General features: G+C 52.2%; 2 protein-coding genes across 5 annotated transcripts in view; both read left to right on the forward strand.

The window, feature by feature from the left end:
• The window catches only part of ITGAV (integrin subunit alpha V), a 57,048-nt gene extending 53,337 nt beyond the window's left edge, over positions 1-3,711 (forward strand). For 2 of the 3 annotated variants that reach the window (XM_036318571.1, XM_036318570.1), the window contains one exon: positions 184-3,711. In XM_036318571.1, coding sequence (XP_036174464.1) covers positions 184-443 — 260 coding nt within the window. In that variant the 3' untranslated portion in view covers positions 444-3,711. The remainder of the gene's footprint in view (positions 1-183) is intronic. The other variant, XM_036318572.1, reaches the window with a different exon arrangement.
• A 3,880-nt stretch (positions 3,712-7,591) lies between these two features.
• The window catches only part of FAM171B (family with sequence similarity 171 member B), a 36,234-nt gene continuing 25,041 nt past the window's right edge, over positions 7,592-18,784 (forward strand). For both annotated transcript variants that reach the window (XM_036320665.1, XM_036320666.1), the window contains exon 1: positions 7,592-7,871. In XM_036320665.1, coding sequence (XP_036176558.1) covers positions 7,691-7,871 — 181 coding nt within the window. In that variant the 5' untranslated portion in view covers positions 7,592-7,690. The remainder of the gene's footprint in view (positions 7,872-18,784) is intronic.

The following is an 18,784-nucleotide window of genomic DNA, read 5'->3' on the forward strand; positions in this document are numbered from 1 at the left end:
GGAGGAGGAGGAGGAGGAAGAGGGAAGGAGGAAGGGAAGGAGGATGGGTCTTGGATGATGACGATGGGCGATGCACACCCCAGATGATGTGAAGGGGGAGGCTCCTTGGGGGTGACGCAGGCACGTGGATCCTTGAACGGCCTCCACCTACGGCAGTAACGGCCGTGTCTCTTCGCCCGGCAGATGGGCTTCTTCAAGCGCGTGCGGCCGCCTCAGGAAGAGCCCGAGAGGGAGCAGCTCCAGCCGCGAGAGAACGGCGAAGGGAACTCGGAGACCTAACCGGGCGGCTCGAGCTGCGCTGCCCCCGGCCCCGGAGGGCACCAGGGCCCCGATCCCGGTTCCCTTCGCGGGGACTGAGTCACCGCTGCTGCCGGGGGCGTCGGCCACGGCACGAGGGCGATAACCGTCAGGCTGCCCGCCACCAACAATCAGACGCACCTTGAACGCACACCCACTGACGTGCGTCTGGTGCTTGAGACGCGGTTCCCGGGACAGCTCATCCATGTACATAGGCCAGTTGTCAGTGGATCACACTTTCTGTGACACGGTACCCCCTCCCGCAGTGACGTTTCTGGCTTGTGCTCTGGATTTAACGAAACCTGTTGTTGTTGTTCTAAAGCGATTCCTCCTTGGACCTTCGCACCCGCATCGTTTGCACAGGGACTCAATGTTAATACACATCACACTACAGGCGCCTTTTCAGTGACTAAAGACGTTACAGCTCTGGGAACTTGGATTTTAATATTTCTACATTTATTACCACATCAGAATGTTTTCCTGGAATAGATAGGGAGAGTATTTTGACTGACTATGAAATTCGGGTACGTGTTGTTAAATCTTTATTTATATCTAATCCACGGTCCGCCTTATTGCATTTTGACTATTTACGTGTACGCTGCATTTCCCATCCTCTAAGTCGACCTGTGCTAAAGTTAGTCCTTTCATCACAAACACCCGTGTGTAGCAGCTTGATTTCAGCTGAGCATCGTGCTGCTTACATCTATATGGAGTTGGAAATCATTTATTTCATTGAATTGGTCTGGCCACTTACTATACAAAAAAAGAGGCATTTTAATTTAAAAACCATGTTTGTAGTTCGTCAATAGAGTTGCTTATCAATAGCACGTTCTTAGATTAGATCCAGTGTTCAGTTGGGGTTCATTTATTTTCCTCCTGTCTAGTCTAGGTACTTTTCCTTTTGTTCCCCAAACTGTTACTGAAGAACGTCAAGGCCAGCGAGGAGTCTTGACACCTCAGGAACCGGCACCAGCCTCGGCCGCACGGGAAGTGCCCGGCGTCGGAAGTCTCGAGCATCAGTGGTGCGAGGCTGCGTACCTGGCGTTACCTCGTTCTGAGCGAGGTGTAACGTGCAAAGCCAGTCTCAGCTCTCAAATAATTTTTTAAAGGTACTTTTATAAGCAATTCCAGTTACTGGGAAGATTTTACAACTTTCTTAGGGTTATTACCATGAATTACTTTTCTAGGAGTTTTTTATAAAAGCTGCACGGAGTGTGCTGTGCCTGCAGGCGATGCGTTTGCTGGAGGCCTGTGTGACTCACTCACAGCCCCTCAGCCGGGCTGCGATGACTCTCATCACTGTTTTTGTGCAATTACATCATGTTATGCGTTAGAGGTTGAGGGTTCCGTCGCTTTTTAACTACTGTCTTCATTAGGCAATGACAAGTGTTTCCCTTAAATCATTGAATGTCTTTCTGTTTTAAAGACAACTGGGATTTATCCTGCCGTGACTCGCGTGCTAATTCCCCACGCAGCCATACGCGAGAGGCACGTGGGTGAGTCACACACGACCCAACATCGGCAGGACCCCGCAGTTTTCGTCAGTGATTTAACAGTGAGCAGATTTGGTAGGATGGATTTTATTAGTAGCTTAAGAGAGCTTACTCACATGCAGTTAGGACTTCTACTGCCAATAAATTTATTTCTTTTAAAGAAAAAACCATGTTTATCCTCGGGCCCGCCCCCAGGCAGTCGCTGTCGCTCTATAACGACGTGACCCATTCCCCCCCCCACCCCCCCTGCACACCGACAGTCATTCCTGAAGTGACGTGTTGGGGAGAGATTCACTCTTTCCAAGCAGTTTGTGTTTCCTTTCGCACAGTCTGTCCCTGGTGCGGCCTCTGTCCGAGGTCCAGTCTGGTATCGGAGATCGAAGGGCGCCCCATCGGAACTTCACGCGATGTTTCAGATTGCCTTTATGCCTGTGGTCTTAGGCAGTAGGATTTTCTTTAAAAATGAAAATTTACATCTCTAAAAAATATGGTAGAAGCCTAATGTGAGAGCCTACTCGTGGAGGAAAATGTCTGGATTCTCTGTACCTGAAAGTAGCCTGTCAATATATCTGGTTAAAATGTAAAAAAACAAAACCCTATGAAAACTATTTTAATTTTCAACTATTTTAATTACTATTGTGTTATTTATTGAGAATTAAAATCCAGTTTGAGTAGACGGTTCTTGTAATCTGACTCAGTTTTAAGAAAACACATGAGTGAGGTACATAATACTTAAAGCATTTGTGGTTGGGAGATATTGATACTGTCGTTGATTTCTTACATAGGCATTTATTTGAGAATTAATATTTTAAAAAACATTTGCATGAGACATTCGTTCCTTGTCTTCCCTTTACCTTTCTCTCGCGATTATTATGATCATTCTGGTTGAGTTCTTAATTCTGACGTGCAAAACAATCAAAAAGGGAGTGTCACAATGATACCTGCGTTATGAAACTCCTTTTTCATGGTAAATTCTCATTAATACTTTTCTATAAGAAGGAAATTTACATATTAAGAAAAGAGACTCTGCTGGCTGCTTAAGAGGCTGCGGACGGTTCTAACAGCGAGCCATGCCCTCAGGGAAGGGTCTGTGTGGCGAAAGCACAGGGTGTCCCAGGCCGGCTGGGTTATCAGGCCAACACCTCGGGAGGCGGCGGGCGCTCCTGTGGCAGAGGGAGGCGCCCGGCACGGTGAGGACCGGTCGCTCGGCCACCTGGGCCCTGACTCAGTGCCACCTGCTGTGCTGCTGGGGAGCTCATGCAGGTGGGAGTTTGATAAATAAGAAAAAAATAAAATCTGAAGATGGAATTAGGATCAAACATGGTGAAGAAATGGCGTAGTCCTGTGTTCTGGAGCGTCACCCTCTCGCTGGCTGGGAGGCGGATGCAGTGAGGATGGGACCTGCTTGCCTTTCACTGCCACTTCTGGTACAGAATGAGCTTCCGGGAGAGGTACGAGCCTGGCGTCCTGTTGCCGTTGTCCCCAAGTGCAACATAACGAGTAACCAGGCCCAGACAGTCTCCGGCATCCGTCGCTCGCTGACCCTGAGCTGATGGCGATGGATTGATGCTTGGTGAGCAGGAGGCGTGAGTCTGCTGGGGGCACACAGAGGAAGTCGCTCGGGTCCGTCCCTTCTGCATGTTCCTTCCGGCTGGACAGGGCTCCCGCCTTGGGTCTGAAACGCTTTGGAATCTCCTGACGCGATTGGGAAGCTGCGGACGTCAGAGCGGTTTGCTGCCTGGGTAACAGGCTTTCTTAGTTCGCTTCCCGTGAGCAGCCCACGGGCGAGGCATAAAACGCGCGTGTTTTACCCTTGTCGTTGCCAACTTGCTCTGAGTCTGTGGAGCGGGTACCGTGTCCTCCTGGTGTCCGGTGTGTGACTCGCGACTGACCGCCCAATAAACTTGAGCCTCAGGTGCCACTTCTGTGTAGACCGTGTCTTCCTTCCGTGACATTTTGTTCTTTACTCACACGAGCAAGCAGCAGTGACGCAGAAAAAGGGTCACGGCCGTGACGCGCGCACCTCATACATACATGCCTGACTTCCTAACAAAGAACGTGCTAAATAGACCAATAGACTCACCGCCTGAAGCCCAGGGGAAGGAGGAGAGAGTCTCCGTGACCCAGGGGGCAGTCTAGCCAGGTACGGAGTCTGGGCAGAGAGAATGGGCCGGACAAAATATTGGCAGCCAGCCCGGCCGGCGGGGCTCAGGGGTTGAGCGTCGACCTATGAACCAGGAGGTCAGGGTTCAATTCCCGGTCAGGGCACCTGCCCAGGTGTGGGCTCGATCCCCAGTGTGGGGTGTGCAGGAGGCAGCTGATCCATGATTCTCATCCTTGATGTTTCAAATTGTTTTTTTATCACTCTATCCCTCTCCCTTCCTCTCTCTAAAAATCAATAAAAACATTTTAGAAGTATATTTTTAAAAAGAAGGAAATCTTACCTTTAAAAATACATATATATATGTGAGAAGCCAAAAGGCTTCCGAATTTGATCAAAAGTAGAACGTACAGTGTTGGAAGCTCAGTAAACGCCAACAGGAACTCACAGAAAGCCACGCACATCCTGGTCCAGCGCTGAGCCCCCGGTGAGAGGGGCACCTCTGGGCATGGCTGTCCTAACTCCGCACCGGGTCGCGTGTGTGGGGCTTGGGTCCTGATCTACCCCCGGGTACCAGTCCTCTCTGCGGAGCCGGGGAACCAAAGAAACCAGTTCCCTGCTCCCAACACATCCTGGTGGGACAGGCGTCCAATAGCAACGACGGACGTTCAGGTTCAAAGAAGGGAAAAGTCCCTGGTCCCAAGCGGGGCAGCCTCCAGTGGTGTCCAATGGTTCTGCGAGGAATTCTCTGGCTCGTGGGTCCATACTGAGCCCCCCCCCCCCCCCCCCATGAACGGGTCCTCACTGATCCCCCGTGAAAAGGCAGCACGTGTCCGCAGCTGAGCACTGGTGCAGTGTGTGGGCCAATAGCCTTCGTGGGGTGCTTCCTGTAGACCACGCTGGTGGTGTTCCTGCTGATGTGAAACTCAGGGGAGGCGTGTGGGTTCCCAGCGGGCACCGGAGAGCAATCATCATACGTGTGCAGATGTGTCTGGGCCCCCTGTTCTGTTCCAGTAGTTGATGGGTCTGTTTCCATATCATTTCCATGCCGTTTGGACTGCTTTGTATTTACGTGTGTGTGTGTGTGTGTATACTATTTATGTGTGTGTATATATATATACTATTTATGTGTGTGTGTGTATGTATATATACTATTTATGTGTGTGTGTATATATATATACTATTTATGTGTGTGTGTGTATATATATATACTATTTATGTGTGTGTGTGTATATATATATACTATTTATGTGTGTGTGTGTATATACTATTTATATATGTGTGTGTATACTATTTATATATGTGTGTGTATACTATTTGTGTGTGTATACTATTTATATATGTGTGTGTATGTATACTATTTATATATGTGTGTGTGTATACTATTTATATATGTGTGTGTGTATATACTATTTATATATGTGTGTGTATACTATTTATATGTGTGTGTGTATACTATTTATATATGTGTGTGTGTATATACTATTTATATGTGTGTGTGTGTATACTATTTATATGTGTGTGTATACTATTTATATATGTGTGTGTATACTATTTATATGTGTGTATACTATTTATATATGTGTGTGTATGTATACTATTTATATATGTGTGTGTGTATACTATTTATGTGTGTGTGTATACTATTTATATGTGTGTGTGTGTGTATATACTATTTATATATGTGTGTGTATACTATTTATATATGTGTGTGTATACTATTTGTGTGTGTATACTATTTATATATGTGTGTGTATGTATACTATTTATATATGTGTGTGTGTATACTATTTATATATGTGTGTGTGTATATACTATTTATATATGTGTGTGTATACTATTTATATGTGTGTGTGTATACTATTTATATATGTGTGTGTGTATATACTATTTATATATGTGTGTGTGTATACTATTTATATGTGTGTGTATACTATTTATATATGTGTGTGTATAATATTTATATGTGTGTATACTATTTATATATGTGTGTGTATGTATACTATTTATATATGTGTGTGTGTATACTATTTATGTGTGTGTGTGTATACTATTTATATGTGTGTGTGTGTGTATATACTATTTATATATGTGTGTGTGTATATACTATTTATATATGTGTGTGTATGTATACTATTTATATATGTGTGTGTGTATACTATTTATGTGTGTGTGTGTATACTATTTATATGTGTGTGTGTGTGTGTATATACTATTTATATATGTGTGTGTGTATACTATTTATATATGTGTGTGTGTATATACTATTTATATATGTGTGTGTATACTATTTATATGTGTGTGTATATACTATTTATATATGTGTGTGTGTATATACTATTTATATATGTGTGTGTGTGTATACTATTTATATGTGTGTGTATACTATTTATATATGTGTGTGTATACTATTTATATGTGTGTATACTATTTATATATGTGTGTGTATGTATACTATTTATATATGTGTGTGTGTATACTATTTATGTGTGTGTGTGTATACTATTTATATGTGTGTGTGTGTGTATATACTATTTATATATGTGTGTGTGTATATACTATTTATATGTGTGTGTGTATATATATATATATATATATACACACACACATATATATACACACTAGAGGCCCGGTGCATGAATTTGTGCTCGGGCTGGGCCCCTCCCGGCTGATCTGGGCTGTCTCACCCAGTCCCAATCGGGACTGATCTGGCCGGCCGGGGGAGGGTCCATGGGAGGTTGGCTGTGAGAGTGCACTGACCACCAGGGGGCAGCTCCTGCATTGAGCGCCTGCCCCCTGGTGGTCAATGCTCGTCATAGCGACCATCCGTTGTCTGGTCATAAGGGTCACTTAGGCTTTTGTATATATAGATATATCTATGTATATAAATTTAATTTCAGAGAGGAAGGAAGAGGGAGAGAGAGAGAGAAACATCAATGATGAGAGAGAATCATTGATTGGCTGCTGCCTGCACGCCCCACCCTGGGAATAGAGTAGCAGCCCAGACATGTTCTCTTGACCGGGAATCGAACCGTGACCTCCTGGTTCATGGGTCAACGGTCCACCACTGAGCCACGCCTGGGGCTGTATTGTATTTTGAGGTCAGGCAGGGTATTATCTCCAGCTTTGTTCTTTTTGCTCAAGATTGCTTTGGCTACTCATGGCCTTTTGTGGTTTCATATGAATTTTAGGATTTAAAAGGAGTATTTCTGTGAAAAGGGCCACTGGAATCCTGAAAGGGGTTGCAGTGACTCTCTAGATGCTTCGGGGCGTACGGACAGTGCAACCACATTCACTCTTCCAGCCCACGCGCGAGGGGTGGCGCTCCATCGCCCGTGCCTTCCTTGCGCTCGTCATTGTTCCGCAGTTTTCCGTCTGCAGATCTGTCCCCTTTGGGTAAATGTATTCCTAAGGCTTTTCCGCGAATGCCTCTGCAAGTGGGACTTTTTCCTTAATTGCTGGTCCGTGTGGTCCCTCGCTAGCGCGTAAACACAAATCTTACGTGTTCATTTCGGGGCCCGTGGTAGTTCCGTGGGTTTTGGTGGTCAGGGCGCAGCCTGGGTCAGGGCGCAGGTGGCCGGGTGCCGGCGGGGCCGCAGGTGGCGGCCGGGGTGGCCGGGCTCCCGCTCCCCGCGCCCCGCCCCGCGAGCACTCGCGCGAGGATGCGGGTCCCTCCTCCCGCTCCTCCCGCCGCGCCCGCCTCCCGCCGCCGGGAGCGCGCAGAGCGGAGCGGGCGGAGAGCCGCAGCCCAGGGCGCCCGCCCGCCGCCCGCCATGAGCCGTGGCCCCGGCTGCCGGCCATGGCGAGGCTCCCCTGCGCGCTGCTCCTGGGCCTGGCGCTGCTGCTGCGGGCGCGCCCGGTCCCCGCCGCCCAGCCCGGCCGCTCGGACCTCAGCCTCATCCAGCAGCGCCCGCGGCCGCGGGACCGGGCCGCGCAGGACCCGCCCGAGGGGCCCGGGGCCTCCGCCTCCCCGGCGCCAGGTAGGTCCCCGCCCCGGCCCTGCATCCCGCCCTCCCCGCCCTCCCCGCCCTGCCCGCCGCGCAGCTCCGCGGCCTCTCCCTGCCCAGCGGCCTCCCTGGGCACCCGGCCTCCCTGCTCAGCCCAGATCCCCTGCCCACCGGCCTCCCTGGGCACCTGGCCTCCCTGCCCAGCCCAAACCCCCTGCCCACCGGCCTCCCTGGGCACCTGGCCTCCCTGCCCAGCCCAAACCCCCTGCCCACCGGCCTCCCTGCTCAGCCCAAACCCGCTGGGCATCCTGGGCACCCTGGTCCCCTGCCCACCGGCCTCCCTGGGCACCCGGACCCCCCGCCCAGCCCAGATCCCCTGCCCACCGGCCTCCCTGCCCAGCCCAAACCCCCTGCCCACCGGCCTCCCTGCTCAGCCCAAACCCGCTGGGCACCCTGGGCACCCTGGTCCCCTGCCCACCGGCCTCCCTGGGCACCCGGACCCCCCGCCCAGCCCAGATCCCCTGCCCACCGGCCTCCCTGCTCAGCCCAAACCCGCTGGGCACCCTGGGCACCCTGGTCCCCTGCCCACCGGCCTCCCTGCCAGGACTGGGTGCTATTGGGTGGGGGGTCAGCCTGAGGGCAGGAGCTTTCTGGGAAGCCCGGCTCTGCAGAGGGTGCAGTGGGTGCAGAGGGGGTGGGAGGGGGCGCCGGTGCTGCCTCTATGGATCTTCCCTCCCTCCCTGTTCCTGAAGGATCCCCCTGCTGGGCTGGGCACACACCTCACACTCACACACACTCACACACACAGACACACACAGACACACGCACACTCACAGACATGCACACTCACACACACACACACACACACCGACACACACTCATACACACAGACATACACACTCACATACATACACACTCACACCCCCCCACACTCACACAGTGCTCACACACATACACACCCACACTCAGACACACGCACACTCACACAGACACACTCACACACAGAGACACACACTCACACACACATACACACCCACACTCACACAGACACACACACACGCAACAGACACACGCACACTCACAGACACACACACTCACACAGACACACACACACTCACACAGACACACGCACACTCACACACACATACACACCCACACTCACACGGTGCTCACACACACACACACACACACTCACACAGACACACACACTCACACAGACACACGCACACTCACACACACATACACACGCACACTCACACAGACACACACACTCACACAGACACACGCACACTCACACAGACACACTCACACACATACACACACACACTCACACAGACACACGCACACTCACACACACACACACTCCAACAGACACACACAGTCACACACACAGACATACACACTCACTGGCGCACACACACAAATTCACACACACAGACTCACACATACACACTCACACCCCCCCACACACACTCCAATAGACACACACACTCACACACACCTACGCCCACACTCACAGGCTCTCACATCCCTTCAGCATCCTGTTCTGTATCCGTTTCTGTCCGGCTCCCCATCTCCCCGCCGCCCACCTGCTGTATTTAAATGCAGACATTGGAGAAAAAAGTCTTGATTGATTTTCATGTATTTCTCTCTCTTCTTATTCCGGGAAGGAAGGGTGTGAGGTAGTTTGCAAGAATCCCTTCAGGATGTGACACACCGTGAGGGGAGTTTGTGATGGAGGGAGGGGGAGAGGGCAGAGAGGAGGAGCCCTGGTGAGCCCACCCAGCAAGGCGCCCCCCCCCCCCTCCGGGGGTGGAACTCACAGGCAGGTGCCCAGGGCCCTCCAGCCAGGGACTGGCCCTCAGCTCCTCCTCCTCCCCCCGCCCCCACTAGCCCGGCTCAGAGGGAGCTGGACTCCATTTCACTGCCTCTCCCCACCCCCACCCCATATGCCTGCCCTCCTGCTCTTTGGAAAGAAAAAAAAGCCATGGATTTGTTGGCGAATGGGCTGAGGTTTTTGCAAAACCTGAGCGAATTCCAGCGTTTGTGTGTGTGTAAGTGCTGCCCAGTAATATTCCACGAGATGCTGGGGAGGCGACGTTTAAAGAGTGGAGCCAGCATCGCACTCGGTGCTGCTCGAGCCAGGCGCCCGGCCAGGACTGGGGACACATGGGGTGCTTCCCCTGTCGGGGTGCCCTGAGCGAGGAGGGCCGGCCCTCTCAGCAGGGCATGGCGCTCCCACGGGGTCCCCAGCTGAAGGGCGCCCTGGACGCGGGCGGCTTTCCCACGGGGTTTCTGTAATGGGGAGCTGAGGCCTGGTGGCCTGCGCTGCTGGCTCAGCTGAAGGAAGTGACGGGCAGGAGTGGGGGGGCTGGACCTCACCCGTTCGTCCGGGAGAAGGCGGCGTGGCCGGTTTAGGGTTCGCGGTGCGTTTCATTCGGTTTATGGGGGGAATAGTAGTGGCTGTGACTGCGCGGTGCATGCGTGAGGAGGTGCGTGGGCGCCCACTGACACCCGTCCACCGTGTGCACGAGGACATCGCACGGACACGGCCCGTATCCGTATCCGGACCCGCGGCGTCGCTTTGAGGAGGCGGATGCCGGGAGCTCCAGGCTGTGCGAAGAGTGAGATGAAGGAGCCGTGGCCGTGGATGAGCCTGAGCCCACAGGTCACTCCTGAGCCCTTTGCTTTCCCTCGGGACTCGGGCTCCCAGCCAGGGCCGAGCAGGAGAGCAGCGGCCGAAGGCGGCTTTCCTTGTTGGGAGACAGGGCTACGCCGTGAAGGTACAGGGTCCCCGGGGCCCGAGGTCTCCGGGTGACCTGGCCGCCGGCTCTGGCCCGTGTTCCTCTCCTCGCACCACCAGTGGCCTTTAAAAGCATTCAATAGGATCCTTTCTGCCCACCGCCCTCCAGGGGCTGCCCACCATCCCAGACTGGACGCCGGGCCCTGGAAATGGCCTGCAGAGCCTCCACCCTGGCCCGAGCCTCCCCCCACCCCCCACCCCCCACCTCCCACAGCCCTGACCCTCGCTCCCTGCGGCAGCCACCCTGCCTCTCTTCCTCCCTTTGCAAGTGGCTGGGGCACGGGGGGCCTTTGCACTTACCTTTTTTGCCTGGAATCCTTTGGGTTTGCTCAGGTGTCACTATAACAGGGAAGCCCTTTTTATTTATTTTATTTTTTATTAATTATTTTTTGGGGGGAGAGAGAGAGAGAGAGAGAGAGAGAGAGAGAGAGAGAGAGACTTTCTCTGTGTGTCTCCCACTGGGGGCCCAGCCTGCAGCTGAGCCTGTGCCCTGACCAGAGCCGACCCAGCAGCCTTTCTGTGCCTGGATGGCACCCAGCAACCGAGCCACGCTCCAGGGAGGGGAGCTTTCCCGACCGGCATATGAAACCACCGTCTGTAATGGTTCTCCCACGGCAGGCAGTGTCCTCGGCTCTTAGAAGCCCGTCTCCCTCCTGGATTGTAAGCTCTATGGCAGCATCGCCTTTGCTCTGTTCACAGTGATATTAAACCAGAGGCCTGGTGCACGACATTCGTGCACGGGCAGGGCCCCTAGGCCTGGCCGGCGATCAGGGCGATCGGAGCCTTCTGGTTGCCGGCTGCCGGCTGGGGCCTTCCTTCCTTCGTTCTGCGCCACCCCCTGGTGGTCAGCGCACGTCATAGGAGCGATCGAAGTCCCGGTCTCCCGGTCGAACTCCCGAGGGGACACTGCAGAGTAGCCTTTTATATATATAGGTTGTTCTGCATGTCTCTAATACCCAAAAGAGCACCTGGTGTGCCCAGGCCAGCAGTGGTTTGTTGGATGAATGGATGGATGAGTGGAAGAACAAAAATGCTGGCATCAGGCCCAGCCAGCGTGGCTCAGGGGTTGAGCTTCGACCTGTGAACCAGGAGGTCACGGTTTGATTCCTGGTCAGGGCACATGCCCAATTTGCGGGCTTGATCGCCAGTGTGGGGTGTGTAGGAGGAAGCTGATCAATGATTCTCTCTCATCACTGATGTTTCTCTCTCTCTCTCTCCCACTTCCTTCCTCTCCGAAATCAATAAAAATATATTTTAAAAAATGCTGGCATCAGGATCCCTTTCACTGATGTAACCTCCTGTGAAATTCTTCTTGGAATTTAGCAGGCGACATATGCAAAGTAAGGAAACGTTCGGTAGAAGTATTTGTGGTAGAGGTTATAAATAGATATACAAATTTTGGATTTTTAATATCAGCTGATTTCAGTGTTTGTCTTATGCTGACCGTAGCCGACTGATTGATGCCAACACCAGAGTCCAGTTACTGGGTTCTGCCCAGGAAATTCTGTCCCCGTGTGCACTGGCAGCCCTCTTACGGCCTCGCAGGCGTGAGCGTGTCTTTAAACAGCTGTGGCTGAGCAGCGGTTCTTCTCTGCCTCTGTGTGGTGTTCTGATCCTCAGGACCTGGTATGTGGAAAAGGAGAGGACTTTGCTCAGGAAAAATCTAGAAAATGATGAAGGCACATCCAGTGAGTGGTGTGTGCTGAACAGATAGCAGAGAAACTAGCCATGGACCGTGGTTAGTGCTCTCTGGGTTTTATGAGTCAGGGACTGTACGTCTCTCTGTTTGCGAGGAAGAAGAATGTGGGTTAAAAGGGGCGAGTGTGTCCTGGCCGGTGCGGCCCCTTGTTTGGCACCGTCCTGTGCGCCGAAAGGTCGCTGGTTTGGTTCCCAGTTGGGGCGTGTATGGGAGGCAGTGAATGGACGTTTCTCTCTCACATCTATGTTTCTCCCTCCGTCCCTCCCACTCCCTTCCTCTCTCTCTGAAATCAATGCAATTGGGTGAGGATTAAAATAAAATAAAAAAGCAAAAAGTAAAAGTTGAATATGAGATTTAGAAAAATCAGGATTTAAAAACAGTAAATTTACATGTTCTCCTCTATACTAATAAAAGGGTAATATGCTAATTAGACCGGACATCTTCCCGATGTGCTGGGGTCCAACCCCAGCAGATCTAGGGGTCCCCAAAGGTGTGGACGGAGTTGGTGAAGACTATCCACCCTCTTCCTACGGTGGAGTCCTGTCCATCCCGAGAGTGGGGCTTACCTAGGGGGTCCCTGTTCGGGTGCCAGATGCTGGGGTCCAACCCCAGCAGGTCCAGGGGTCCCCAAAGGTGTGGACGGAGTCGGCGAAGAGGGAATGACACAGAGGCAGCGTTCAGTTGATCAGCAGCCTAGCCAGGATCTCTAGCCAGGATCTGGTCAGGATCTCCAGTGAAGTTCTGGTTAGGATCTCCAGCCAGGTTCTGTGTCCATGTTCTCTTGCTAGGTTCTCCAGGTTCTCCAGTCAGGTTCTGTAGCCATGTTCCCTCTCTAGGTTCTCCAGCCAGGTTCTGTCCAGGTTCTCTAGCCAGGTTCAGTCACCAGGTTCTAGTCAGGTTCTCTTGCCATGTTCTATCCAGGTTCTGTAGCCAGGTTCTGTCTCTAGGTTCTTCAGCCAGGTTCTCTTGCTAGGTTCTGTGTCTAGGTTCTGTGGCCAGTTTCTGTCCAGGATCTTTTGCCATGTTCTCTCCAGCGAAGTTCTTCTGTCTCTAGGTTCTGTGTAGGTTCTGTGTCTAGGTTCTGTGTGTAGGTTCTGTGTCTAGGTTCTGTGTCCTGTTGTCTTGTTACATCTGTATTTATACCAGTTGATTCCAATCCTATCAATCTCTATTCCAAAGGTTAGGGCGTTTCTTATCTCCATTCCAGGGAGTAAAGATTATGTAGCTTAAGCATGATTGTTCGTAAAGTGATTAATTACCCGCCTGGCACTTAGTTAAGGGGTTTTATTCCCTCCCTAACTTAAGGGGAAAATCCCTACCTGGGGAAACAACCTTTCTCAGAGAGGTGACTTTGGTTAAAACACATAGTGCCAAGAAGGTGAGCAAACATATTAAGAACAGTATGCCATATATGCCAGGTCCCTTGAAACAGCAAGGATGGACCGCTCCAGCACCGATGACCTTCTGGACGTCCTTCCTGACAAAGCCAGGCCCGAGACAAGCCGCCTGCCCTGCAGACCCGGGTGCCAGTGGCTGCAGCTTGGGAAAGGGACAAGCCACCCGCCTACGGTCCCCTGTGGCTGCGGCCAGCCCGGGTGAAGCCAGCCTGGGTGAAGCCGGCCCGGGTCCCGGGTGCCTGCAGCTGGCCAGAGGGAAGGAAGCCCGGGTCCTGGGTGCCTGTGGCCGTTCAGAGGAGGGAATCCTGGGTCCTGGGTGCAGGGCCAAGGCAGAGGCAGTTAGGGGCGATCAGGCTGACAGGGGAGCAGTTAGGGGCAATCAGGCAGGCAGGCAGGTGAGCGGTTAGGAGCCAGTGGTCCCAGACTGTGAGAGGCATATCTGACTGCTGGTTGTGGGATCAAGCCTAAACCAGCAGTCAAACATCCCATCCCCTGAGGGGTTCTGGATTGGAGAAGGTGCAGGCCGGGCTGAGGGAACGCCACCCCTGTGCATGGATTTTGTGCACCGGACCTCTAGCTAACTCATAAAATGCCCTTCTTAGAGAGCAGTGAGAGGAAAGGCGAAGGCTGAGACCTGTCAGTCAGTGGTTTTCTCCAGAGGACGCAGCCCCCCCCTCCGGGTTCTCCAGATGAACCAGGATCATTATTCATCATATTTGAGGGCCTGGGAAGAATGGACAAGCGCATCATATCCGCTCTGATACCCGGTAGATAGATGGGGGCGGGGAGCAGAGGAAATAATGAGCGCCACCTCAGGTCCTCCCAGTGAGGGGTAGGGGGCGCAGGGGTCACCCGGGTGGTAATGAATGTCCTCGCATACGGGAAAGCGTATTTTTATGGTATAAACGTGTTTTGATTGTACATCTCACCGATACATATTTTTAAACTTTTTATGTTGGAAAATGTAAAAAATACAGGAAGCAAAAAAAATAGTATCTAAAAGGAGATTAACCAGAGAACTTGTATGCATAGATGCATAACCATGGACACAGCCGATAGTGGGATGGAGGCCTGGGGAGGGGACGGGAGCAGGGTGGAGGGGGCAATGGGTGGGGGCAAAGGGGACATCTTTCAACAATGAAGATAAATAAATAAAAAACCCATACACATCACAGCCTGGACAAAGATCACCTTCAGCTGTGAATTCTGTGCCCACACCTCCCCCCATTCCCCCATCACGGGCTCTTCTTTCCCTTTGAGGTAAAATACACGGACATGCGCACCCCTCAGTGCTCTGTCTGACCGATGGGTGTCTGCCCGTGACCACCCCCGATGGAGACACGGAGCCTGCACATCCCCTCGCCGTCCCCGTGGCCCTTCCCAGGCAGGGCCTCCTCTTTCCCAGGGCCCACCCCCCGATGGTTTTCCCAGTAGGTGAGCGTTGAATTTCTGTTCCTCCCGTGGAGGCACGAAGCACGGGCTCTCTGTGTGTGTAGCTTCTTCCACTCAGTCTGCTTTCCGTGGGTTCCCCTGCGGTGGCTTGTTCAGTAGTTTTTCTTTTCCCTGCTGAATCGTATTTCATTATAGGAATGACCACGCTTGGTTTGTCACTGCTTCTGGGGATGGATATGTGGGTTGCTTCCCATTTCAGATATTGTACCTGGAGCTGCTACATTCTTGTACAGATCTTTGTGTTGACACATCTTCTAAAAATATATATATATATATTTCAGAGTGGAAGAGAGAGGGAGAGAGAGATAGAAACATCAATGATGAGAGAGAATCATGGATGGGCTGCCTCCTGCATGCCCCACACTGGGGATCGAGTCTGCAGCCTGGGCATGTGACCTGACTAGACTCAAACCCTGACCTCCTGGTTCATGGGTGGATGCTCAACCACTGAGCCACACAGGCCAGGCTGCACACATGTTCTCGAGTGCAATTGGAGGCGATTTTGGAGGAGCGGAATTGTTGGGCCAAGTGTCACACCTTTGAAGTTAAAATTTTTTTTTTCATATTCTAAATACCTGAAACCGATCTCACCAAATTTAGTTTCAAATAATGATATTTGATATATATTATTACTGACTACTTTTTATGGAATTCAAATAATTTGATTTCCACAAACCTGATTGAAATCTCCCATCCATGAAAGCGTTTATTTGCTTTCTTGCTGCTGTTGTTGAAGGAATTTGAGAATCAACAGGAGAAGTGGGTTAGAGACCGATTGTCCTGTCTGACCTGCTCGTGTTGTAAAGGCCCTCTTCCCAGACGGGGCGGCTGTGATTTCTCTCCGGGGTTTTCATAACCAAAGGGACCTGTTTCTCGGTGTTGCTCACAGGGCCACACATACACACACACACACACCCGCCGTGTGGACTTCCGGTCCCGCGTGTTTGAGTGGCGGGTTCTCCGTGTGCTTGATGTGACTGAACAGAAATAACTGATGCTTTCCTGACACAGAGCTCTTCCCCCACAGCAGGCAGACGTGGAACTGGATGCTCACTCGCCGCTGTCCGACTGGGTTTGCTGCAGGACTGTCGTCGTCCATCCTCTTGGCTGAGTGTAGTGTGTCTTAACGTTTCCTTTGTCCACATCGTCTGAGGTGGGAGATGGATATCAGCGTTTCCGTCTGCTGTTGGTAAAAAGTGTGCTTTGGCCCGGCCGGCTGGCTCAGGGGTTGAGATTTGACCTAGGAACCAGGAGGTCAGGGTTTGATTCCCGGTCAGGGCACAGGCCCGGGTTGCGGGCTCCATCCCCAGTGAGGGGCCTGCAGGAGGCAGCCGGTCCATGATTCTCTCTCATCATGGCTGTTTCTCTCTCCCTCTCCCTTCCTCTCTGACATCAATACCAATATATGCACATATATATTTAAAGTGGGCTTTGCAGTTTCACCTGGGAAATGGTGACTGGAAGTGCCGGGATGAGGTGCATCGTCAGTGTCAGGAAGGAGCCCCTGGCTGCTTGGGAGATTCCGTTTGGAGGCGTCTAACGGGCCTTTAGTGGAAGCGGAGCCTGTGGGTCCACGACAGCAGATTCTGGGCCCACGCGCGTTGTCTCTGGTGACGGGGGCCGGGGCAGCAGGCTGTTCTTCAGAACCTGCCGACGGTGTCTGAGCACAGGCCCGCCCACCTGGGCCTGAGGGAGTGCAGGCGGGTGAGGGTGCGAGGGAACGGTGCCCTCCCCGACCTGCCGGGGTGGCCTGGAGGCTGGCGGCTGGCACCTGCGCCCGGGTGCTGCGCGGCCTCCTGTGGGTTCTGTGTCTTTCCCGGGAGCGAAGACTTCATGCTCATCTCCTTGACACGCCAGCGAGAGCTAACCCTGTGCTTTTCCTCCCCGGCGTTTCTAGAGCAGAGCGATTTGGGGAATAACTGAAGATTGAACGTGGGCCGGTGTTAGCAGTTCTCATACTTAGTTTTTTTTTCAGTAAAGAAATATTATTCCTAAACTGTATCGTTTCAGTTCACTTGTTAGCTTTGCTGGGAGTTGGAGCCTTTAGAAACCTGAGCCGATAGCGGGTTACACGTGTGGCCCTGCCCGCCGCTGGCCTTCGCTGACAGCGGGAGGCTGGGAGAGACGTCCGGCCTCCACCCTGGGCTCCCGCTCTGAGCCCTGGCTTATTCTTGGGGTGCGTGTCCCAGGGATGTTTTATTTTATTTTATTTATTTAAAAATACATTTTTTATTGATTTCAGAGAAAAAGGGAGAGGGAGAGAGAAACATCAATGATGAGAGAGAATCATGGGTCGGCTGCCTCCTGCACACCCCACACTGGGGATCGAGCCCGCAACCCTGGCCTGTGCCCTTGACCGGAATCGAACCTGGGACCCTTCAGTCTGCAGGCCACCGCTCTATCCACTGAGCCACACCAGCCAGGGCTGTTTTTGTGTTTTCTTCGCGTGTGAGGTGTTCCTGCTACTGTGCACGTGTGATGTGAAATCGGCAAGCGTGGCGTGAGCATGACCTCTGCTGCCAGGACAGCCCCTGAACGGACTGGTGGCCTGGCGGGCGCCTGGGTCAGTCCCTCCAGCCTTCGGTTTTTCACGGATGCCGTAGACCAGCTCCAGCAGGTCATAATTTCAAGAGTTTCATCAAAAGGTTGATGAAACTTGAGGACTCAACAGGGTTGAGTCACACATGTAGTCACCTGTTGGGAATGGCTAACGGCATTTCCCCAAACCTGAATAGGAACTGATTGTGGCTGCCAGACAGTTAAAGGGCATCTTAATCTACATGTTATTGCCTCCTGCTGGCCAAACCCCTGAACAGCCGTAGGCTATTCCCTAAACTGACAATGCTTCTGTACCCTTTGAAGTGTATTATCTCCACCTTGCCTTAGGACAAATTGTGTTAATAAAAGCAAGGGTCCTAGACAAGGAGAGAGTCTTCAGTTCCTTTAGCTGAAGGTCCTCTGACCCCCAATGCCTTTCAAAATTATCTCTCGTCTCCGGACTCTTTATTAGTCTCTGGATTTCTATGTCATCTGTGCACAGCCTTTTCCAGATTCCTGAACCCTTCTTGATGCTGGGACATGAACCCCGGCATAAGGCGTCTGCAGAATGGCCATCGAGGCACAGACAATGTCTGTTGATGCACCGGGGCCGTTGCCTGGGGTCATGTTCAGGTTTCATGCTGTCATGACCTGGGGGTACCTGACACCTGAATAACCCTCTGTTCAGAGCTGTTGGCTGCCGAGCTGGGAACTCTGCACCTGGCTCGCTGGTCCCTGAGGACGGGGCTGCGAAGCCAATAACTCATGAGCGCTCGTGACTGAGGCACCCGACCACAGGTCTGAGGACAAACCGTAGGCACCTCAGCAGGTGAGGCCTCCCAGGCGGTTACTAATTTCCAAGGAGGGGTGTGAACACCTGCGCCCCGCCCCCCCCCCCCCCCACCTGCTGGAGCCAGGCTGAACCTTGGGTCCCTAAACGGGTTTGGGGTCAAAAGAGAACTTTCAGATGACAGCAGCTGAAATCTGCCTTTTAATTGTTACTTTCATCACCAGGACTGCGCCAGGCTTTCGGGATTAATGGTATCATCTCTCCACT

Source organism: Myotis myotis, unplaced genomic scaffold, assembly GCF_014108235.1.
Source record: "Myotis myotis isolate mMyoMyo1 unplaced genomic scaffold, mMyoMyo1.p scaffold_m19_p_8, whole genome shotgun sequence".
NCBI lineage: Eukaryota > Metazoa > Chordata > Mammalia > Chiroptera > Vespertilionidae > Myotis > Myotis myotis.